The 24,725-nt window shown below is 36.7% G+C and overlaps 1 protein-coding gene across 8 annotated transcripts; it reads right to left on the reverse strand.

Annotated features, from left to right (window-relative positions):
• Nucleotides 1-3,426: 3,426 nt before the first annotated feature.
• LOC103493002 (DExH-box ATP-dependent RNA helicase DExH6) lies at nt 3,427-24,122 on the reverse strand. 8 transcript variants are annotated; one of them, XM_008453612.3, is made up of 16 exons: nt 23,800-24,118; nt 22,156-22,246; nt 21,644-21,923; nt 21,401-21,475; nt 21,169-21,213; nt 20,538-20,628; nt 20,358-20,416; nt 19,765-19,926; nt 8,622-8,674; nt 7,799-7,832; nt 7,531-7,620; nt 6,455-7,453; nt 4,784-5,887; nt 4,511-4,696; nt 4,024-4,417; nt 3,427-3,859 (listed from the first exon to the last, which is right to left on the reverse strand). In XM_008453612.3, the coding sequence occupies exons 1-16, from the start codon at nt 23,915-23,917 to the stop codon at nt 3,774-3,776; spliced, it is 3,867 nt and encodes a 1,288-aa protein (XP_008451834.2). In that variant the 5' UTR covers nt 23,918-24,118; the 3' UTR covers nt 3,427-3,773. The 8 variants fall into 8 exon arrangements, with proteins under 8 accessions (XP_008451834.2, XP_008451833.2, XP_008451835.2 ...); XM_008453611.3 differs by having other exon boundaries at nt 4,024-4,696; XM_008453613.3 differs by lacking the exon at nt 23,800-24,118 and adding an exon at nt 22,005-22,063 and having other exon boundaries at nt 4,024-4,696; nt 22,156-22,221.
• Nucleotides 24,123-24,725: the final 603 nt, after the last annotated feature.

Here is a 24,725-nt window from a genome sequence, read left to right on the forward strand (position 1 = left end):
ACGCGGTTCATTGTAGGTGTATTTCGATGACTTAGACAACAAGTAAAACCCAAAGACTACATCATATTCAAACTTCAACATCGGTAATAAGGAACTTGAGCCCTCATGCAGACATAAAAAACTTTCTGCAGTTGGATTTTGTACTTATTATTTGTTTTTGTTCAAATCAATTATATATTTTTGTTGTTTCCTGTCTTGGATGCTTGTGTCTTTTGTTTTCTTTATTTTCTTTATTTAGAATATTATGGTTTTTGTTCTTTTATCGTGTTCTTTAGATTTGAATTGGAGAACAGGTCGCAAATTTGGAAAATCTTTGGATTTTGCTTATTATGTATTGTTTAAAGTTTGAATCTTGAATATTCTCTACTATTAGATTGATCTTGGATATTCGATTTTCTTTCCTTTAGAATATTCTAATAAATTGCTTTGGATTTTGTGAGTTCTCTACTATTTGAAGTTTTGTGATTATTATCTTGTAACATCAACTTTCAATTTTGAAACTTTGGATCTCCTAACTACAAACTCTCTCCAACCTCAAATCAAAGTGAAATCATTGTAGGTGTTTTATATTTTAAGAGGCTTTGCACATGTTATAGATAGTTTTTTACTAATATTTTTGTATCTATTTATGATCTAGCAAACATGACCCATAATTCTTTTATATCTAAAAATCTATTTTTTCCAACCAATCCTAAAACCCCATAATCTCTTAAAAATTGACTATTTTTGGCAAATTCTTAGATTACTTTAGGATGCAACTCGGATTTAAATAACATTTTTGTATATTCTTTTTTTATTTAAAAAAAAAACTTGAATAAGAAATTATTTTAGATATTAAAAGTATTTACAAATATAATAAAATTTTATTGGTATCGTGAACTCTCTTCTGCTAAACTTTTCATCAATTTTTTTCTTACTTGGTATGATTTTATTCCTTTGTAATTTAGAACAAATAAGATCTTGTTCACTTCCTAAGTATGATATTCTACATTTTATATTACACAATATAACTACATTATCCAAATATAAATAGATGTAACTTAAACTTATGTTTTTATATGATTTGCATGCGTGATATATAAGCTTCGCTCTTGATCTCCGATCTTGCTACTCTGTATATCTTCTCACTCTTTTCTTTCTCATCTTTCTTCTTGTCTGTTGAGATGTTGTGAGTCTCACATTGTAAAAACCAAAGAGACTCACACTCCTATAAAATAGATGGGTTACTCCTCTCATATTTGGTCCAAGATAGGAGAATCCAAAAAGACACCATCTTGAGAGGAATGTTAAGATGTTGTGAGTCCCACATTGGAAAAACCAATGGGACTCACACCCATTATAAGGTAGATGAGCTACTCTTCTCATCGTCAATTGATTTTGAGGTGAAACCTCATATTATCAAACATTGTCTACCACTATCCCAATCTATATCCTCCATCTTCCTCTTGCTCATCATCAACCATCACCTTCTTTCTTCTCTTCTCCAAGTAGGTACTCTATCCCCTTGATCCTTCTCTCCATGGAATTATAATTAGGAAAAATGAAGACTAGATGAGAAGTGAGTGTGAGGAAGAAGAGAAAGTGAAATGAGAACAAGTATTATCATAAAATAATATAAAATAACAAAAAAATTATGAAAAATGGTAAAACTATTAAAAAATTTATAAAATATAGAAAAAATTTAAATAGAATATAATAGAAGTATATCAACCATAGATATAAAAAAAAGTATTTGAAATCCATCTGTGTACCTAGATAGATCGAGAAAAAAACTATTTGAAGAATTTTTTTTATTAAAGTGCTAATTTTATACGATGAAATCTTGAATGAGCTATTTCGAACAGTTTTATTATCTCTTTCGACAATGAATACTTTGTCAATTTCCTTACCATTTGATGAGCACAATCTAGGTAAAAGAAACTTGGAGAGAATATTGTATTGTCTAAAAGGTTACTTTCCATATTCTCTAGTCTTATAAAAGACTAATCTTATAATTTAGCATGTAAATTTAAAATATAGCATTGAGAGAAAGCAGTTCAAAGATAAATTTTCCTTCACTATTTTTAGGATAATATGATGAAGAACTTTGTAATTTATAAGTAGTTCAACTCATATAAATTTGACCCTCAATTCAAAAATCAAAGTTGAATTCTTTCAACCTTAAATCGTAAAACCAAAACATTAGAACCAGTAGCATAAAACAACATACTAATCACACTCAAATTTTTCATATTGCATTTTAATTTAACTATGAATAATTAAATTACTTCTAGTGGAAAGAAAAGCTAATAAACCATCGATTCTCTCTCTTTTACGTCTTGGAATTTACTATTTCGTGAAGAAAAAAAAAAGAAATAATTACAAAGGTAGCAATTATATTTAAAATAATTAAGATATAGCAACATTTTAAAAAAATTATAAATATAACAAAATCTATTAAAATTTATAAATGATAAAAGTCTATCATTGATAGACCATATAGCAACTATTGGTCTATCACTGATAAACCATAAGACATCAATGATAGAATAGCGGTAGACTTTATTATATTTACAAATATTACTGCATATTTAATAATTATTCTAAAAATTGTTATCCATTATAATTGTAAAAAAAAAGAATTATTAAATATGACATGAAATTAAGTTAATTCAACTTGATCTAATAGACCAAGCAAACTTCTTAAAATATTCAACCAAAATAAAAAGTGTAATAATGACAGATTATTGCTTTTCATTTACTGGAACCATTTTGGATATTTTAAGAAACTTCGCTTGCTTGTGTGTATATTGTGAAATAACTGTCGTTTTAGAAAGTTCATAACTGCAAGAAATTTAATTTACATGCAATTTTTGGAATTATTATGTGTAAAAATATTTGAAGAGTAAAACAGCTGATAAAATAAATTGGACAAGGCTTTTGTATAAAATAATAATCCATTAGGATATTAGGTTATTTATATAAAACATGATATTTACAAAATAAAATACTAATTACACTCAAGTTGGATTCGAACGAATTCATACTTTGTATCATCAATATTTGTAGACATCGACATAGCATTATAATAGCCAACAGATGATGATTCAAAATGAAATATTAATAAGTTGCAAAAATGTCTGAGGAATAAAACAAATTAGATGGAAAAAGATCAGAGGAAACACACATTAGTCACCTATCTAACATATCTTCAAAAAATCACAGCTCCATTTGGTGGTCTTCACGATGAGAATTGATTTGATTTCGGTTTACAAAATTTAACTCAGTTTTTAAAATTTTAATAAAAGTAGACAGAAATTTAAGAAATTTAAAGGTGAAACGAATATTTATAAGCTTGATTTTAAAAATCGAATGTTTACCAATTTTCACAAGCAGCTACACCAAAGAAAATGAAAATGACAATAAAGGAGACAAGACAGGGCCAAATTGTGCAAAAGAGTTGTATATCTATTGGATCATCTAAAAACAAATGAGTAAATTTCTCAGTTTATATGACATGGCAGAGAGAAGAACAAACTACTAAAGAGCCATAAGCTAGTCCCAATCTCATAGCATGGCTATTCAGTGAGATTTGTATACAGAGAGAATTGAGAAGAGTTATAAGGAAGCATAAATCCTCTCATTGATAATAATATCATTATACTAACACATCTGTTCTAATGTGCTGAAACCCAGAACGATATACCTAAAAGAGCCTGTATTGCTTTGATGCTAGGAAAGGCGAAAACCGAACCCTGTCATCTACTTTAATTACAATTGTACCTGAAAGCCAACTATAGCAGATGGATTTGTATGATGCTTGTTTCATCTATAAAAGCAGCAAACTTCCCTTCCCCCGAGGCCTGAACCACTAGACCATCTGTCGAAGAGCAACAAGGAAAAATTGAAACAGATAGTAAGATGCTGGCTGACAAGATTACCAGTACAAACAAAGCACCGTTGTTGGACACCGAAAATTCACTAAAAAAATAGCAAAAAGATCGCATGAAATAAGCTAAGCCAAAGGCAAGGTAATGGCTTTACCTCCAGTCATAACTGAGCGCGGCCGCTTTAGAGAGATACCCCGATGGCCATATGGTCCATATGTATTTAATCCATACCCATTTAAACTGAGGTCTCCCGATGGAGGCTTCTGTTGTTTAGCTGCCATGCGCTCCTTGTGGGAGTTTCTTTGTTTACGTGTGTTGTGCTCTTGTGCGTGCTGCTGCTGCTGCTGCTGCTCCTGCTGCTGCTGCTCCTGCTGCTGCTGCTGGGCAGCATCTTGGTCTCGAGAGGGTTTTCCCAGCTTGAAAGGCTTATGCTCTCTCTGTGACTGTGGTGTCGACCTTGCATAGGCTGAATTGGGTGAAGCCCTAACATAAGGGCTTGATGGGTCACTTGGGTTTGCTGTTCTAAAATCAGGTGTTGGTAAAAGATTCTGACTTAACGGATCATTCAAAATTGATGTTCCATTAGCTTCGGGAACACTAAAATTGTTATAATTTGGATGCAATTTATGAAACCAACTTACTTTCTTATGTGTTCCTACGGACCTCCCAGGTGCAAATTGGCCAATTTCAGTCGCATTTACCATCGACGTCAACATTTCTACTGATTCTAATGAAATACCAGATAAGCCATCATAAGATAGAATGCAAGCCAAGGAATGCATAGAGGCCCCAAGAACAGGAGGAAGAACTCCATTTGGATGCTTTACCTGAAATGCAGTAATAAAAAGTTACTACAATAATGAAGAAAGTGCGAGCAAGTTTGAAACCTTGAATTCGAGTCTATAACCACTTACTTTGAATAAGATTGCTGAAGATAATCGCTCTCTCAAGCAGTATAACTGAGCAATATCAAGTGCCTTTGACCAAAACTGCAGCCAACGGTCAACAACCACAGTTACTGCGTTATCAGGGGAGGACATAATCATCTCTTCTGGCTGTTGATTTGATTTATTTTCTATATCCATCTTCTCTTGAGCAGTTTCATCTATACCAGCTTCATCATTGCCATTATTGTTATTTTCGGTACCACCTTTACAATTATCGCTCATCCTTGCAGGGGCAACAGCAATGTCCTTTGCAACCATTAATAATGGGAGAGGCCCAACAACAGTGCAGTTTCTAATGTGTGTACCACCGTCCCCACGGGTTACCTCATCATAAACAATTAGAGGATGACTATCTGTTTGCTTGAGTGACAGTTCAAAGTTAAGGGAATGTCGGTGCAAAAGAACTCTGCTCCCTGAACAAGTTTCAATGACAGCCCGCTTTCCCCTTTTCTGGGGTGGAAGTAATCTTCCCACCTTTGGATATAAACCAGCCACAAGGACAGCGTGGAGTATGCCAGGGTCACAAGCATTCAAGTTGCAAGTTGAAACATCCTCAGGTATAAAACCATTTTGAACTAGTTCCATCTCAAGTTGTCTCCGCATGCCAGATAACATAGTCATAGTGCTCGAAGAGATGTAGTATTTAGAACAGAAACGCGCTTGACCCCTTCCTTTAGCATTTTTCCAGCAATTAAATGCAGCAACAACAGCCAGTTGATCACTATGCCCACCATACAAAGAAGCAAGCTCGGCTTTAGCAGCAGCAGCTTTCTTTCGTTCGCTTGGTAACATCGGAAGAGTGAAAGGGTCCTTGTAGTCCAAAGCACAAGCCAGAGTTAGAGCAGGATCAAGGCAGTTCATCAGTATGGCGAAGATAAGCATCTTGCTTGTGACTGGATGGACAGGCAATGAACCTAATTTCTTCCCCAGCTCAGTCAGTTTCTCATCTAGTGACAGAGCCCCAATATCCTGAAGGACTAAGATTGCATTACGGATAGTATCAAAAACTGGAGGATCCAAAGTCTTCTGCAAGAAAACCTCTATCTTACAATTGGGATCAAGCAATTTCACCTGTGAAATAAATACACAATTAAAACAATTAAACAAGGGGATGCTAAAGTGTCATACATATTCAATATTAAAAACGGGGTTCCTAATACTTCAAAAGAACACATAATTCAGACTATATCTGAAAGGAAAACATCCCTCTGGAAACAATTTGCATGGCCAAAAACAAATCAAAGGGGATTCTAAAATTTGGAATAGCTTAGATCCAACCACATATCAACTTATCTAGTATGCATAATAAGGAAAATGTAAAACTGAGATCCAAAATCAGTTGGTCAGAATTTAATGAAATTAGTTCATATATTCCCGGTGGTTCAAAAAAAAAAAACCATGTATTCACTATGAGTTATCGTTTTTACTGTCAACAATGGTTAGAAAATCAGTTGAGTAGGTAATCAATCCAGTTGAGTTCAATGCCACTCTCTTCTCACAACCACTCAGTCACATTAAGCTTTGGTACAATTATGCAACAGAATAACAAATCAACAAGCAGTTCAATATACAATTATGTTTTAGAGAGAATGGTTATGTGATCTTAGTAAATATTGCTAAGAACTAGGAAAAATGCACCTGCAAACAGAGTTCCTCTATTGGCATTCTCTTAATTTCAGGAACTTGAAAATCAGGAAGAGACGATGCACGAAACTTTGAATAAAGGTGATAGCATATCCCAGGCTGACAGCGACCTGCACGACCCTCACGCTGCTTGGCACTAGCCTTCGATATCCAAGATGATTGAAAAGTAGAAACATTACTGTAAGGATCATAACTTTTTTCTTTCATCCATCCACTGTCTATAACATAAACCACATCATCAATTGTAATGGCCGTTTCAGCAATATTAGTGGACAGAATAATTTTGCGACAACCAGGAGGAGGTCGTCTGAATACCTTCTTTTGCTCTTTAGAAGGAACCATTGAATGAAGAGAGATTATCAGAAATTTTGATGCATCTTTGAAAAGAGGATTGATTGATAATCTTTCTCGAGTCTTGCTAATGTCATCCCACCCAGGAAGGAAAACAAGAATAGCTCCTTCTTTTGAATCAAGACATATTTTTCCTAACAACTGCTCTAGAAGACGAACATCAACAGAATTAGAATTTTTTGCAAGATATGCACCAATCAACTGACGTTCTTCCTTGGAGTTGGACGTGGAAGTCTCCAAATGTTTTCTGATTGCTTCAGCAGTTTCTTTCTGATCTCCTCGTTCGGCCAATTCCAGTGCAGTTGTGCCATCCTTGGCCTGTAATTCACACATAGCACCAAAAGAGAGCAGCATGCAAACATCGGAAACTCTACCCTTTCCAGCAAGAACCATTAGAGGTGTTAACCCAGTCACAGAATGCTGATAATTGAAAATTTGAGAGGATCCACCAGAAGCAACCAATTCTAAAAGGGGATCGAATTCGTCATTCAACCAAGCCATTTCAATTGATTCATCCAAAGCAAGAATGTCTTCTTCGGTTAGCTCAGGTTCCCCATCCGAAACACCCACTGTATCATCAAGGTGGTTCTCTTCCGAAGATTTCAATATAGAAAGTATATCCTCCAGATAGAAACTTTTTACCTGAATATTTAAGTGTTAGAATAGGGCCCTAAATTACATACCAATTCAAAACTACAAGATCAGAGCGGGAGGTTTACAGGATAGGTGAATCCAGGAACGTTGATGATTGGACAGCCTCCAAAATATTTTGAAAACCGTTCAGCATCAATTGTAGCACTCATGAGTATCTGTAAGATATAAAACAAAAGTACGCATCTCAGACATACCAAATGACAAGCCACCATAAATCGTCAAAATTGTCTTGTTTTCTATGATTACAAGAGAGGTATGAATAATTTGAATAGCAGTATGAATAGTAAAAGGGGAAAAAAAGCTCAAGTAAAACCAAAGAAGAATAGAACTAACCAGCCTTAAATGAGGATATGATGGAAGCAAGTCTCTGCAAACAAGTAAGAAAAGGAGTGAAGGAAAATACACAGAACTTTTAATAAAATAACGAATCCCAAAGTGGAGAACAAAGGTGAAACTGTGAAAGAAACACGAACTTTGGATTGATATGGATGCACCAAGTCCGTTCCTATACTTCACTAAGGGGGTCACGAAAAACAACTTCCCAATGGCCTACCCCTGCCAGGAAGCTTAAAATTCTCAAGAAAGTGAAGATCTTTCCTTGGTACCTTGCTTATAGAAGTCTAAATACTCAAACATGCATAATTTAGAGTGTCTAGCATGTCCATGACCAAGTAAAAGCCTAACACAGGTTGACTCAAAAGTCACACACAATGTTAAAAGAAATGTCTGTACTTCCTAGCTAATTGCAAAAGTAGCAAATGTTGTGGACGGTGGAAGAAAACTACTTGTATGTCAATATGGATAATTTGGTACAAGAAAACTTAACCATATACCATCCAAATATTGAAAGACATCAAAGATCTTTTTTTTTTTCCATTCCTCTTGGCTTCTAGATAGAGTTTCCTATCAAAGAATCCTTGTGACATAACAACTATAGATTTTTTTTTCTCTTCTTTTTTCTTTTGACATAACAACAGAATACAAAAAATCAGCAAGGGAGAGAGCAAGTATTGTGGGACAACATTTCTCATCTTCTTTCAATTTCTTGCGAAAAGTTACTATTTCAGAATAACTGACAAGTTTTTTTTGTCAAAAATTTCAAAAAGAGACCAGTAATAAATAACTCACACATAAGAGAGAATCAACATTAGTATACCTCAAAATTGTTAGAATGAAGTCCGAGTAACGGTCCCTTTCATGAACTTCATCCTACAAACAAAAAAATAAGAATAATTAAAAGGCCAAAAAAGACATGTATTCATAATGCATAGATGAAGAAAAATGTAATACTGGAACATTAAATAGCAGGTGAAATAAAGTCGTAATGTGGAGGAATAAAAGAGTCTTTCTAGGGAATGTAAGTGTCTTGAGAAGGCACAGAGAAAGTTAGCTTTCATTGAACATTTTTTTTTATTTCTTACTGTTCCAAGTAGAGACGTAGAACAAACACAAATTTACATGAAAACCCAAATACATGGAGAAAAACCATGATGCCGATGTTTTTTATTATTTTCTTATGATAATAAAGGTACAGAGAGGGAAACATTTATAGCAACACAAACCTTATTAAAATAATAAAAAATTAGGGCAAATCCTAAACCCTAAACCCAACTTGCTAACACATGAATCAAAGCTTTGTCTGAGGAGCCCATTTGTGAGAATATAAGCAATCTGTTGGCTTGAACGTAAGGGATGCAAATATTACCATTGTCCAATTTCTCTTTGATAAAGTGTCTGTCAATCTCCACATGTTTAGCTCTGTCACGTTGGACCGGATTATTGGCAATGCTAATAGCTGCCTTGTTATCGCAGAATAGTTTCATAGGCACCTCATAGTCTTGACAAAGATCAAACAACACCTTCTAAAGCTATATTTCCTCACAAATTCCCAAACTCATGGCCCTGTATTCAGCGCTGCTTCTAGCCACAACTCCTTGCTTCTTACTTCTTCAAGTAACGAGATTGCCCCACACAAAAGTGCAATATCCCGAGGTGGATTTTCTATCAACAATAGACAGCCCAACCAAAGTCAGTATAGGCCTTAATACACATTTTGTCAATCTTCCTGAACCTGAACCCTTTACCAGAAGTTGCTTTTAAATATCTCATAACTATGTTAACTGCCTCCATGTGGTCTTCATAAGGAGCCTGCATGGACTGACTGACAGTACTCGCAGCATAAGAGATGTTAGACTTAGTGTGAGATAAGTAAATCAGATTTCCCACAAGGCGCTGATATTTCTCTTTATCCATAGAAATCCTGTCACCTAAATTCCGAGTTTGGCATTGAACTCGATGGACGTATCGACAAAACGAAATCCCATCACACATATTTCAACTAATAAATCATGGGTGAACTTTCACTGCGACACGAAAATGCCCTCTCTAGATCTAGCAACCTCCATTCCAAGGAGATACTTCAGATTCCCGTCTTTAATTTCAAACTGATTCCCCATCTCTTTCTTTAGTTGGATGATCTCAACGATGTCATCACTAGATAGCACGCATAATGTCATCAACATAGACAATCAATACTGCAATTTTCCCAGTCTTGGAGACTTTTGTGAACAAAGTGTGATCAAAATGTCCCTGATTGTACCCCAGAGACTTGACGAAAGTGGTAAACTTATCAAACCAAGCTCTCCGAGACTGCTTCAAGCCGTACAAAGACTTCCGAAGCTTGCAAACTTGATTATAAAACTCAGCTTCAAATCTATAGAAAGACTATATACACTTCCTCTTCTAAAACTCCATTTAAGAATGCATTCTTAACATCAAGTTGATAAAAGGGACAAGAAGATTCCAACGGTGTTTAACTTTGCATTCTTAACATCCGTGGAAGGACTATATGCACTTTGCATGCCATAACTTGAACATTTCTCATTTGTCTGGTACTTAGCTTGTTTGGATATGATGAGGGTGCTATGGGGTGTCAACCTAGTTGAGATACCCAGGTGCACCTCTCGATCCACGGTTTACATGCTCATTGTATAATTCTCTTGCACTATGAGCTTTTGTCTCGTTATTAATACATTAATAAAGAGGTTGTCTCCTTTAAAAAAACGGTGCTTAACTTTGCAATAGGAAAAAAAGTCTCAAAATAGTCAACCCCATAATTCTGGGTTAACTCTTTTGCAACTAACCTGACCTTATGTGTGTCAAGGGTATCATCTGCTCTGTACTTGAGTGCAAACACCCATTTACATCCCACAGTCTTGTGTCCCTTAGGAAGTGTGCAGAGATCCAAAGTCCTGTTCTTTTCCGAGGCTCTCATTTCTTCCATGACAGTAGTCTTCCCCTAAAGGTACTCTAAGGCAAGGTGGATATTCTTGGGTATCATAGTAGAGTCAAGGCTGGCAGTGAAGGCTCTGAATCGGTGTGAAAGGTTCTCGTACAAAACATAGTTAAAAATGGAGTACTTTATACAGGACCCGGTACCTTTCCTCAGCGAAATAGGAAGATCAAGGAAATGATCATACTTACTGATGCTTCTTAGATGGTCCTGTTTGGTTTTATTTTCAATAGATTTTGAAACGACCTCATTCTCATCAACCCTATCCTCTCTATCTGTTATGACCTCATCAACATTTTCCTTCTCAACCATATCTTTAGGGACATCTGTCTTGGATCCGTTATTCTCAAACCCTTCATTCTCACCCACCTTACTGTCGATATGTGTGTTAGTGGAATTCGTCTCAAACTTGTCATTAATATGTGAGTTAATGGAATCGGTCATACCTTGATCTCGTAAAGGTTCATAATCATGCACTAAATCCAACTGAACAGCAGAAGATCCGGCTTCCTTTCTGAGATTCCTCCTATAATAGGTTTTTCAGGGAACTTAGTTTGTAGGTAGGCCTGTATTGTGAGGCTTTGGGTCAAGTAAGGTAACCAAAGTAGGATAGGTAGACCCTAAGGGAACCACATAGTTATACTCTTCATTCATACTCTCCCCCCAAAGTAGGCTAACAAAAAGAAATCACGATCCTCGAGAAAGGTGACATCTATGGAAACAAAGTATTTACGCGAAGACGGGTGGAAGCATTTATAACCTCGTTGGTGCAAAGGGTACCCAACAAACACGCAAGCTTGAGCCCAAGGGGTGAATTTAGTTTGGTTAGGACCATGGTTATGAACATAGGTTATGCACCTGAACACCCGAAGGGGGACATCAAAGATGAGACAAGTGGAGGGATAGGATTCTTTGGGACATTCTAAAGAGGATTTGGAGGTGTAGGGCCAGGGAAGGCAGCTGGTTGACGAAATGAGTTACAGTGAGAACATCATCGTTTTAGAGATATGAAGGAAGGGAAGTAGACAACATAAGTGAACGGGAAACTTCTCAAAGGTGACAATTCTTTTGTTCGCCAACTTCGTTTTGTAGGGGTGTAAGCACAGGAACTTTGGTAGAAAATTCCTTTGGAGAACAAAAACTCATTAAGGGTCTGGTTTTGAAATCCACGACCACTATCACTCCATAGGATTGCAATCTTTGCATTGAATTGTGTTTCTACAATGTGATAGGAGTCTCGAAACGTGAAGATGACCTCGAACTTGTGGAAATGAGGAAAACCCAAGTAAGAAGAGTATGGTCATCAATGAAGGCAACAAACCACCATTTACCAAAGGAGGTAGTGACCTTGGACAATCCCCAAGCATCACTATGGACAAAAGTGAAAGGTTGGGTTGACTTATATGGTTGCGATGGAAAAGAGACTCAATGTTGTTTAGCCCGAATACACACATCACAAGACAAGGTAGAAATATCAACTTCAGAAAAAAGATGAGGAAATAAGTATTTCATATATTGAAAGATGGGGTGGCCTAAACAGCAATGCCACAACATAGTCTTTTTTTGAAATAGTATATATGAAGATAAAAGACCAGTCCTAGTAATGCTACTAGAGGAGGCGTCATCATCAAGCAGGTAGAGTCTCTTATTGTGTTGGGCAATGCCAATCATCCTCCCCGAGCTCAAGTCCTGAAAAGAAACTGAATCAAATAAAAATGTCGGTTGCAATTTAATTCACGAGTAATCTTGCTTATAAACAATAGATTATAGAAAATTCGGAACACAAGCAACACATTGGGTAAAGTCAACCCTTCAAAAGGGAAAATCAACCCCTTCCAGGCAATGGGAGCCAAGGACTAAGGTATACCTAACTGGGCAATAGCTCCCAGTGTAGTCGGATTGGGATCCCCAAGTGGTTGAGAAGGGCTAGTAGACTCACATAAGCTCGCCTTGTGTTCTGTTTGTTGTTGGAAGGACGTTTCTACCTCTTGGGAGATGACCATGTAGTTTCAACAACTGCTCCTTGGAATGCCACTATTTCTTGCAATGTTCACAAACAGGGATCAGTTTTCCATTGTGCTTCTCACTGTCATGACTAGGAAAACTCACACTAAAGGCAGCGAAATCAATAGTCGAAGTCGTTAGACTACTCATAGCACTAGTACAATCCTCCTCAAGACGAACCTTAGATCAAACCTCCATCAAGGAGGGTATAGGTCTTTGGCTCAGTATACGTCCGCAAACAATATCGAACTTCAGGTTGAGACCAACAAAAAAACATATTCCTGTCAACCTCCTCGATCCTAGAGTAAAGTATTGTATCCCATTGCTGGGACAATTCCAAACAATTTCTCTGCATAGGTCCATTTCCTGCTAGATAAAGGAGTCTATTAAAGAAGGATGCCGCATACGTTGTCCCTTGTTTGCATTCATGAACTTGTTTTTGCAGAGTGTATAAATGAGAGGCATTTTGACGCTTGGAATACAATTTATGGGTCGTATCCCAAATATCTTTAGCAGTTGCAGCAGTAAGGGCTTATCAATCTATGGTTCCATATTGTTGATCAATGTGGACCGAATAAGAGAATCCTCCCATTTCCAATATCGTTCCTGAAGGTCTCCCAGTGTAGGACGAGGTATCTCCCCGCCAAAAAACCAAACTTACGGTGCCCTTCAAAGATCATTTTAATAGATTGGGCCACGAAAAATAGTTTTGTTCTCCCCTGGAAAATGTCCTGTAGATTGTGCCACTGGATTAGACACATAAGAAGAGAACAAAGTAGGGAGCTAGGTTACCGGATTCTCAAAATACACTGGTGAGGTCAAACGGGTGTTGGACTGAGCCCTTAGTATTGCCTCAATCGCTGCAATTTGCTGTCGAAACATTTCCAGCTGATGTTGAGTGAAACCAGGAGGCGCACCCTGCTCATGGGCCTTTGACTGTGCTGAGGACTCACCTACCGCAAAAGACGAGTAGGTTTGGGGATTTCCAACCTCGATGCTACCAGTGTTTTTAAAGGCTCAAGGCACACTAAGGCGCAATGGTCCTCTAGAGCCTAGGCGCAAGGCGCACAAAAAGGCACGGGCTTTTTTTCATGAGACGCACTATATATATATAAAAATTGAAAGGACAAACAATGTATAAAATATAAGTAAATAACCAATGTAAAAATGAGAATTAACTCTAATGTATAAAATATTATAATATTAGTTTTCTACCTAAAAAACAAAACACAATAGAAAACTAGTCAGAATTCAACAACAATCAAAATAAAAGTTCATTCCTAAAGATCAAACTCATCATCACTAAATTGATCCTCATCTTCATTCACTCCTTCGTTCGACTTATAGCCATCGGTATCTTCTTCTTCCTGATTAGAGTCATCCAAATTTATTTGTTTGGTGTAGGTTGTGTAGTAGACGAGGATGAACATGAAACATTAGTCGCTCCTGAGGCCCTAGCTTTAGAATAGAAGGTTGGTTTTTTTGCTCCGGCAGCTCTTGAAACATCACCCCACGTTAAAGTATCATCGTCAAATACCAGCTCATCCTCCTCCTCAGAATCATCATCCAATCTTCCAATCAACCATTCGTTACTATCATCAATATCTCTTAAAGAGATGGGGTCGACGATATCTCGAAGGTTGTATCGACGTTTTAATGCTCTATTGTATTTGATGAACACTAAATCATTCAAACGACTTTGAGAAAGCCTATTTCGTTTCTTGCTATGAAGCTACAAAATTAGAAAATTTCATTGTCACTGCCAATGAAACAACAAAATTACATTCGCATGTAAAGGAGAGGAAAGCTAACCTACTCAAACACACTCCAGATACGTTCACATCCAGAAGCACTACAAGTAAGACCTAAAATTCTCATAGCAAACTTTTGCAAGTTTGGAATTGATTGTCCAAAATTATCCCACCATTCCACTATAGGTACAAGGTACAAGGTACAACGTACAAACAAAAAATATATATTAATAAAATAATTATTGTTGAGTATTGTTGAGTAATCGACTAATCGGTTAGTTGAAATTTACCTGGAGATATTTTGTCCCTTTGTCTGATTGCTAAAGGTTGTCCAAACAATGTTTCAGCTCTCTTATAATTGCTTAGTTCTGCAAGTATTTTGTCTTGGACGTCTAATGAAGCAACCATTTTTGTTATGCATGAGTAGAGCCCGTTAACTATTTCATCATCCTCTTGGATGCTAGGATTCGAATAATAGAATGACGGGTTTAAATAATACCCCGCTGCATGCAGAGAACGATGCAACTGAAGCTCCCATCTTCTATCAATTATGGTGAAAATGTCATTGTATTTTTTTTCATTATTATTGAACGACTTAGCAATAGCTTCTTTAGCTCTATCCATGGCCTCATAAATATATCCCATAGGTGGCTTCTTTCCGCCATCAACCAATCTAAGAACTCGAACTAGTGGGCCAGATACTTTAAGAGCAAACACAATTGTAGTCCAAAAACTAGCCAACAAAATAGTTTGAACTACTCGCCTTCCTTGTTGCTCGTTACTCCATTTGCTATCCTTCCATTCATCTGAAGTAAACATCTTCCTTAAGTTGTTCTTTTAATGATGTATACTCGATAATGTAATGAAAGCAATAGCAAAGCGAGTCTTGGCTGGTCTAACTAACTCCTTTTGGTTAGTAAATCGTCGCATCATGTTTAATAATCCAGGACGAACATAGATGAAGTTGCTAATCTCCATGCCTCTTTTCAATGCTTTGCGAATATTGGAGATCTTGTATATATCCTCCAACATCAAATCTAAGCAATGAGCAGCACATGGAGACCATATTAATTGTGGTCGCTTTGCTTCTAACAATCTCCCTATTAACAAAGAAAATAAGTATACATTTAGCATAGAACTCACAAAATCTAACAATCTCCCTTTTAGCATAATAGTTTACATTCTTACCTGCCATCACATTTGCTGAGGCACTATCAATAACTACTTGTACAACATTTGCTTCTCCAATGCACTCTACAAAATTGTCAAGTAGCTCGAACATCTTCTTTCCATCCTTCACATAAGATGAAGCATCGATGGACTCAATAAACATGGTGCCCTTAGGACTATTAACTAAAAAGTTAATCAATGTCCTATTTGTTTTATCGGTCCACCCATCAGCCATAACAGTGCATCCAACCTTAGCCCACTCTGCTTTATGGCTGCTCATCAACTCATTTGTTGCTTCTAATTCCTTCTTCAAACATGGGACTCTCAACTCATGATATGTTGGTGGTTTCAATCCAGGACCAAATTGCCCAATTGACTCAATCATAGAGGCAAAACTATCATATGTGCAAGCATTCAAAGGCACTCCTGCATCATAAAACCATCGAGCAATTCTTTGGATGGTGTGCTCCCTCATTTCCTTCTTGTACGCTGCATTCAACGAAGTTTGTTTTTCTTTGTCGTTCTTTCTATTTTGAACCACAATTTCTAGATTGGGAGTAAAAAATGCATCCATTGGACCCTTTTGTCTTGGCTTCTTCAAGCTCGAGCCACTTGATGTTGCTCTGTTATTTACACTAATACTCCCTTCATCTTCATCCTCGATACCGTAATCTTGTACATCAATGTCCACAATCAAATTTCTTTGTTCTTTGATCTCCTTTTTCTTGGACATGTAATCTTTAATTTCTTCCTTCACATGATCCGGACATTTTCTACAAGCTGTGGCATTTCTATAACCACCAACGAGGTGTTGTTTCAATCGATATACCCCTCCTTTTGTTACTTTCGAACAAAATCCACAGACAAACGTATTTATATCTTGGTCATTTTGCAATCGACCATATTTCCATGCTAGATCTTTTTTAGAACTTTCATTAGCCATGTTTTGAATTCTTTGTCTTCTCTTCTCCTTTGTTTTTGCACCAAAAAACAGAGTAAGGCAACAGCAACACCAAGGATTGTTTTTTAATAAGATTGGATGGAAAAAGAAAAAGCACCAAAAAAACAGAGTAATGGCAGCACAGCAGCAGCACCAAAGGAATGTTTTTTAATAAGATTGGATAGAAAAAGAAGAAGGTGGTCGGTGTCGTGGCCCTTGCCGGCACTGCTGCTGGTGACAGAATTTCCGCAGAAAGGGGCGGAAATTGTACAGAAAGGAATAGTAGTCGAGGAAGGAGTTCAACGGAGGTCGTTTCGTTGTCAGCCGCAGAAAGGATCTTGAAGTCGAGCCGTCGTTTCGTTTCTTCACACCCAAGTTACACGTAATAGGTAAATATAATATGTAAAACGGTATAAATTTTTTTTTTTTTTAATTACAGCCCAGCCCACATTATAAAGCCCGCGCCTGTGGGCTTTTTGCGCCTATTGCGCCAGGAGGAAGGCGCGCGCCTCAGCCGCGCCTCTTCATCGTCGCCTCGCCTCTCCACAAATAAGCGCAAGGGATGCGCCTTGCGCCTAGGCGCGCCTTTTAAAAAACTAGATGCTACCACTACGATTCGTGGCTGACCCAGCAAGAGGTGGCGCAACCAAAACAGCAGTAGGAGACTGAACACGAGTCGACGATTGGACAAGTCCTTACGGCGGTGCATGCGATGGCGCGTACGGCAATGCGTGAACCGATTGGGTGAAGGTGGAAGATGTAGGTGTAGGCGTGAGTGGGAGCACATGAAGGCTTGGTTGGAAAGGGACGGCAACAAGTATGGATAAATCCAGACCGACAGCGTGTGCAGAACCTGTTCAGCTGAATGGTTTCGATTGTCGGAGGGTTGTGGTTGGCTGGTCAGTGGGTTCTGAAGACGCCAAAACCACTCATCCATGGCATCACTAATTCGAGCATCAACGACAGCGGCAGCACTAATGTCAACAATTGTCCCCTCTACTAAGGTTCCATCAAGTGCTTGATCATCTAGGGTTTCTTCGATATCCCACTCTGATACCATATTGAAAGTAGAGACGTAGAACAAACACAAATTTACGTGGAAACCCTAGTATAGGGAGAAAAGCCACGATGCTAACGTTTCTTATTATTTTCTTATTATAATAAAGGTACAAAAGGGGAAATATTCATAGGCAACATGAGTCTTATTAAAATAATAAAAGTTAGGGCAAGGTAAATTTTAACTACCCTTGGGCTTTCAATATGACTTAAGCCCACTATTTCTAACCATTATCAATAATTGGGCCACTTTATGGTTTTTTTTACAAGTACTACCGTGAAAAATTTTGTATATATCCTTTGGTGGTCCCTTGAATTCAATTGGGCCTATCTTTTGTGCAGCCTCTTCTTTTTACAATCTTATAAGATGAAATGATGGCCTTAACAGGAAAAATCTATCCTTCCTTCTCATATCATCAAATGGTTAGGCATTTCATGAAAGAAAAATGCTTTTTTGAATCAACTGAAATGGTTGCCAGAGGCTCAAGGAGTTCTTGTAGATCCTTCTTTATGCGGTGTTTATCTCTTTTCTACCACTATCTCTTTTCTACTACAAACAGTCTCTACCATCAGGAATTAAAAATCCTAGAAAGGCAAAGTTTTTTGTATGGCAAGTTTTACATGAGAGAGTCCTTTAGAAAAAGTTCAAACATACTCTTCCCTTATCTTGTTTACGCATTGGTGCATTCTTTCTAGATTTATGTCTAAGGATTTGCATGATCTGTTGTAGAGTTTTTTTTTTTTTTTTTTAAATTTTTGTAATAGAAACATTTCGTTAATGATTGAAATAAAAGGATAGATCCAACACCAATAGGTGATTATAATATAGAAAGATGTTTTAATCAAAGATGGTTGAAATTTGTATAATCAAGAATGAAATTTGATTTTGAGACAAGACTCCAGAGATTAGGAGATCAGGGAGTTCCTAATGAAATAGAAACAACAGATACTTCATTTTTTAAGAAGTGTCCATGTCTATAGGTGTTCAACACATGACACACTCGAGCACATGCCAGGCACAAGTCAGACACAATTCGACATGTCTTGTTTTTCTAATAATTAAACATTGGAGGACATGCTCGAACACGCCAAAGACAACCTCCATATTTAGTAATCAAACCAACCCGGTTGTCCATCTCTCTATCAAAATGTCTCCTCTAATGCTTAGAATCCAAGTTCCCAGATCGTTATCCCAACAATCAGCCACCGTAGCACCCCAACTTAAAGAGATTAAAAATACCAGGAAACCATCTTAAAGAGGAGAGGAGCCACCCCCCCACATCATATCAGGAACTAATAAACTGCCCATTACAAACTTTGAAACTAGTGAATCTGTCCAACAAAGGAGTTGTATCAGTGATTCAAACCAAGGTCGATCATTTGAGCTTCCCTTGGGTATTAAAACCTTTCCACCCAAGTGGTCCTCCCCATAAATACCAGTTACCACTTGTCTCAAAAGCCGTTTATCCTCAGAAAATCACCAATAGGTAAGGAGGCTAGATTTCTATGTCTGACAGAACCAATTCCAAGTCCACTACGGGTAATAGGAAAAGGAATTTTTCCAATTCACACAATGGAAACCTAGACGGCAATTCTAAAAGAAACCTTTAATAAATTTTTCCATGTTTTTAATAAAACCTTTATGAGCTCTGAGGATGAAAAAGAAGTACAAAGGGAGCCCATTAAGGACCAAAGTAATCGACGAGAGCCACCCTCCTTAAGAAAGCAAGGAGATCTTCCATTTAGCTAAGTTATTCTGAACTTATCAACCATGGGATCCTTAATAATTGCCGTCGAGTGGGAATCCTAGATAATTTATGGGAAGGTTCTCTGTTTTGCTAAGTTGCAATTCTTTATCTTCTTTCAAGTCTCTTCTATTTGTTATCCAAATAATAATGGTAAAAATCTTATGGTGAAAAGTTGGTAGTTAATTTAAATTGGGAAGAAAACACTCCCCAAAATTCAAAAGTACACTAAATTGCACCAAATCTTCCAGCTGTAGATCCTAACAGTTTAGAGAAACAAAACCATGCACGATGTGGCAAGGAAAATGACAAAGCCCACAAGCGAGAAATAGAATACATACCACAATAATGTGAGTTAAGTCCGAAGCAACATTTTTCCAACTCTTTCTGGAGGCTTCCATTGTTAATTTACCCAACCCCTCTGAAATCAGCACCCTTAAGAGAATACCATTCGTACAGAGTACAATTGATGAGTGTCTACCACCTTTACTTTCCAGTCGTATCTTCCATTATGAAGAAAAAAAAAATGTCACCAGATGTAATGTTTATGAAAACAAAATTAACCCAATGTTGTATACATCTCCATATATTCAAGAGGAGAATTCCAAAAGTGCCCCTTGCTAATTAAGAAATAACTTTACGTTGTATAAATTTTAAAAATAAGCTATAAAATAAGAAATTTTCACAATTCCAATACAGTTGAACCCCAAACAATAGATACATACACGTAGGCAGACCATACAAGCAGCAAGAACAAAGCGATTGAATTGATAAAGTCCTATCATGTTTTAATCATAAACATCTTCCCAACAGCAGTTACTTTGAGAAATTGACCAAAACTGATCCCCTCACTGAAACTCCAAAGGATAATAAAATTCTACACGAGCTAGCTAATTAGATATCTTTTGGTGTAAACAACCGGCAGGAAAAATACCTTGTATCCAATATCACTTCCAACATTTTCTCCTCTTTCATAGGAGATTCGCTCAGAAACTAAAACAGAAGAAGCCAACATTCAAAGAAATGGAAGTAAAACGACTAATAACAGTAATGTCCGGGAAAAAATAATTTCAAAAGAAAAAAAGACAGTAAAATGGTAATAAATAGAGCTAACCTGATACAGCAGATATTCGTCGAGGTTGGGTACAAACTATCTTACACGTCTCTCCCTTACCCCACATATAATCCAAAAGAAACTGAGGGACCTATACAAAACATGAAAGATCATCAAGCTTTATGGTGGTAATACCATCAAAGACAAACAGCATTGTAATGAGTGTCATAATTTTCCTTGGTCCACATTCAAAATGCAAAAATAAAAAAAATAAAAATCAGCTACTAATTTGTGGAGAACCAGATTTCCCTATAGAACAAGTGAATACTAGTTCAAGGGGTGATTATTTTCTTCTCTTTTTTTTAAGATAAACAGAGCTTAGAAACATGAAATGGTCCAAACCCCTGAGGCCTAAGGTGATTCATGAGGATGTCATTGATGGAGCAAGGGATGGATATCTCGTTCAAATTTCACATCTGTTTCTTCCTAATTCTTGTCCAAAGAGGTGGGATGTAAAAAAGTATATAGAATGCCAACAAACTATGCAACTCATATATGGGACCAAAGACGGGGATAAATACACCTATTAGAAAATAATTCATTGCATCCAAAACAGAGCGTTAGGCAAGCAAGAAATGATGGATTCAAAGGGGAAATAAGTAGCAATCATTAAAGAGAAAGAATTGGTAACCTGCGTTGTCTTTCCACACCCAGTCTCACCACATATGAGAACGACCTGCTTAAAACAATGATCAGGCAGTTATTGGGATAGAAATTGATGCATCGGTTAAGATAAGGAAATCAGAGACCAACCAACACTAGCTCCAAAAAACCACGTAAAAAAATGCACAAGAACAATGGAATTTTTTTTGGCAGTCTAAAGATGATAAGTAATTTGAATAGAGTTGTATATTAAAAGCAACCTGGTGAGATTCAACAGTTGAAGTAATGACATCTTGAAATGATGCAATTGGAAGCTTAGATCTCTCTTCTGAGATCTACAAAAAAAAAAGTATCAAAAGTTCACTATCAGCTACTTTGGTATTGAGATGATAACCTTTAAACTTCAGGCAAATTTCCTATGTAAGAAAAACTAAAAGAGAGAGATGAAGGTACAGCATAAAACCAGTAAACTTCATCACTTTTGTTCATGTACTCAAAGAAACCTTTTTCATATTAGCAACACTCTTCATCGTATATGATCCCAATTTCTTCATTAGCTCTTCCTTGGTCGTTGACGGCCTCCAGAAAATGTCATCTTTCTTACGCCTTTGCTTATCAGCCTTTATATTGTGGTTCCCAACTGTCTCCTTACCCAACTCTCCATCATCGGGAGGATACATACTAAACAAGTCGTCCAAAACAGTTTTGGTTTTTTCAGAAAATTTCATCGTCTCCATTTGCAGTTTGGATTTATATACAGACACACGTCGTTGGTCTCCATGCCTACAAAAAGTTGAGAAACTGAGAAACCCAAAGCAAAATATTCTGGGGGCCAAAGACATTCTGGGTGCACAGAAAAATCACCATTCCAAGAATAGTACCGGTACATGACTAGATGCCTCTCAAACATGGGGAGAATTTTCCTTCCAGGAATATGAGGTTACTTTAAATAGCTATACTATATATGACTAGATGCCATCTAAACTCAAGGGAGACATTGCTAATTGAAACTTACCCAGAACTCTTTGATTTCATACCCATTTTCCTGCACACATCATGCACGAAAGCACGTTCACGCTTCGAAAGATCAGCTTCAAATGTGAAAACTGCATGAAACATCCATATACTGGCTAATTAAACAACAGATAAAGACAGACTTCAATATTAGTATATCTGTACATGGGAGAAAAATATTGCATGAGGAACAACAAAGAGTTGAGAGTTTGAAGAAATGTGATTGATTAAAAAAAACTGCATGGATAGTATCTCCCCCTACTTGATATGTTCTTTGCCGTAAAAGTGAAGAATCTCTAACATACTAGTTCATTGTGATTTTGTGCAAGCTTTTTGGAACAAAATCAAGAATGCATTCAATTATCACTTAGTCCTCCTAAACGATCCCCTTCTCTTCTGACTATGCTGCTCAATGATCATCCATTCAAGAAGTACGAGGAGATTTTATGAACTTTCATCGTCAGAGCCTTCCTATGGTCCTTGTCGATTGAGAAAAACCCTCACATCTTTGACGACAAGAAAATGGACTTCATACAACTTTTTGATCACCTTTTGTTTGCAACTCTTTCTTAGTGTAAACTCGCATCTTACTTTTGTGATTACAATCTTAGTTCTCTTATCTCACAATGGAGTAGCATTATGCAATCTGTCATGACTCTTTCCTTTTTGTAATTTCATCCCATCAATGAAGATTATGATCCATGTTTCTCGTTAATATATATATATATATATATATATATTAAAAAAAATAAAAAAGAGGAAGATAGACTATAGACTATAGAGAAAGATTAGAATGACTATTGCTGCACTTAAGAAACAAATCGCCAACAATCATCCAAGTCATGTTACCCATTACATCTAGCACCAAGTTCATTGCCGGGCCCAGCATAAAAAGGCCAGTAAAGTTTGCCTTATAATCCATATCCACACCAGACATGCTAAATCTCGTATATACTAAAGAAAATGTGAAAGATAAATTAACTAAACTAATCTATTCGAAGAGTTGAAAACATAAGACTTCACAAAAACACTAGTTTGGGCATCCCACCAGTGTGCTTTTAACGACCCTAAAACCTCCTTTCTTATCAAAAAGATGCAAATCGCAGCTGAAAAGGCAGAAAATCTCTAGTCATACCTAGAAAGGCTAGATTGTTTCTCTGCAATTAGTTTTTTCCGTTGTGAGATGTCGGCAGAAGTTTTCCAAAGAGAAAAAGGAACCATGCCCGTTATTAAGAAGAATCTATATGATTAGTCCTTGAGAAGCTAGGACGAGTCAATCGCAATAAACTCAAATTTCAGAGTTCTGATCAATTTTCTCCATTGAATAGCCTTCCACCACACCAGATATCTTAAGAAATTCATACTCAAAACCAATTTCAATTTTCAATGCCTTGACCAAGTACTCAGGAGCAACCAACATAGCCAAACAAACAGTCCCTGCTTTGAAGCTCCTACGTAATATTTGATAAATAAAAAAAAAAAAAAGAACAAATGAAAGAAGAAGCAATCACCCACAACCAAAAATCACAAGACCCATTAAAACCCACAAATTATTTAAAGCATTCCATTGGAATATAACATGAACACAATTGAAAAACTCCATCTTCTTCTCATTTCTCAATCTGGGTCATGATTTCCAATTTACCTTCGTCATTGGTCAGGCAAAACCGTTGGAGTGTTTGTGTAATTGCAGAACCCAAAACGTTTGGAATTGGTTTGGATTTAGGCTTTTGCTCCCCCTTCTTCTGCTTCTTCTTCGCCATTACTTTTCAAGCTAAAGCTTCTTCCTTCCTCCTCCTACTGGTTTCAGAAGCTTTTTCTTCTTCTTTTTTTCTTCCTTTTTCTTCAGTTATAAGAAAACTAAAAAGTAGAAGAAGACACAGGAGACAGAGACAACGTTTGAAACATTGAGTAGTGCCCTAATGTATTAATGGCGCTGGCTTTTCCATCGCCTTTCATCAACCGTGTAACTCTTCTCTTTTCACCCCTCTCTGTTTGAAATGGGCCATTGCCGAACTGATGCACCGTACCGGATTGCAGGCCCAAATATTACGGAATTCTTTTCTTTTCAAAAATTTATTTTTTTAGGCCGATAACAAAAGGGTAAATCAAGATATTTAGTTTGGATAAATTACAAATTTATTGTTAAATTGAAAATATAGCAAAATAAAAAATTCTCTTACGCAATGTCTTAAATGCCCCAACTAACCTATAATTAAATAAAAATCACTATACAATTAAAACCTTACAAAAACTCTAATTAAAAAAAAAAGACAAAAAAAATTAACCCATACAAGTTCCATTTAAACTTCAAATCTACAGACATTCAAGAGTTACCACTAATTTCATTAAAACCCCAGAAAATTTTGAAAGTATTCATCGTTACCTATCTTCTCTTCTGCATTGGTTCCACCTTTAGAAAACGGCTTCAAATCACCTTCAAAACGTTCAAGTTCTTCATACGTTTCCTAGCTTCGTCTGCTTCAAAATCTTCCATCAATTGTAGAAAGGTTTCATCCCCTTCAAAACCTTTGTCGTTATTCATACATTTCGCTCAAATCGATAGCTATT

This window comes from Cucumis melo, chromosome 7 (assembly GCF_025177605.1).
Source record: "Cucumis melo cultivar AY chromosome 7, USDA_Cmelo_AY_1.0, whole genome shotgun sequence".
NCBI classification, from domain to species: domain Eukaryota; kingdom Viridiplantae; phylum Streptophyta; class Magnoliopsida; order Cucurbitales; family Cucurbitaceae; genus Cucumis; species Cucumis melo.

Coding starts and splice junctions, on each gene's coding strand:
- LOC103493002 (XM_008453611.3), bottom strand. CDS start 23,917: ATGGCGAAGAAGAAGCAGAAGAAGGGGGAGCAAAAGCCTAAATCCAAA. Junction 20,417..20,537: donor ACGAATATCTGCTGTATCAG/GTTAGCTCTATT, acceptor CTTCTGTTTTAG/TTTCTGAGCGAATCTCCTAT. Junction 8,675..19,764: donor ACTTAACTCACATTATTGTG/GTATGTATTCTA, acceptor TTTTGTTTGTAG/GATGAAGTTCATGAAAGGGA.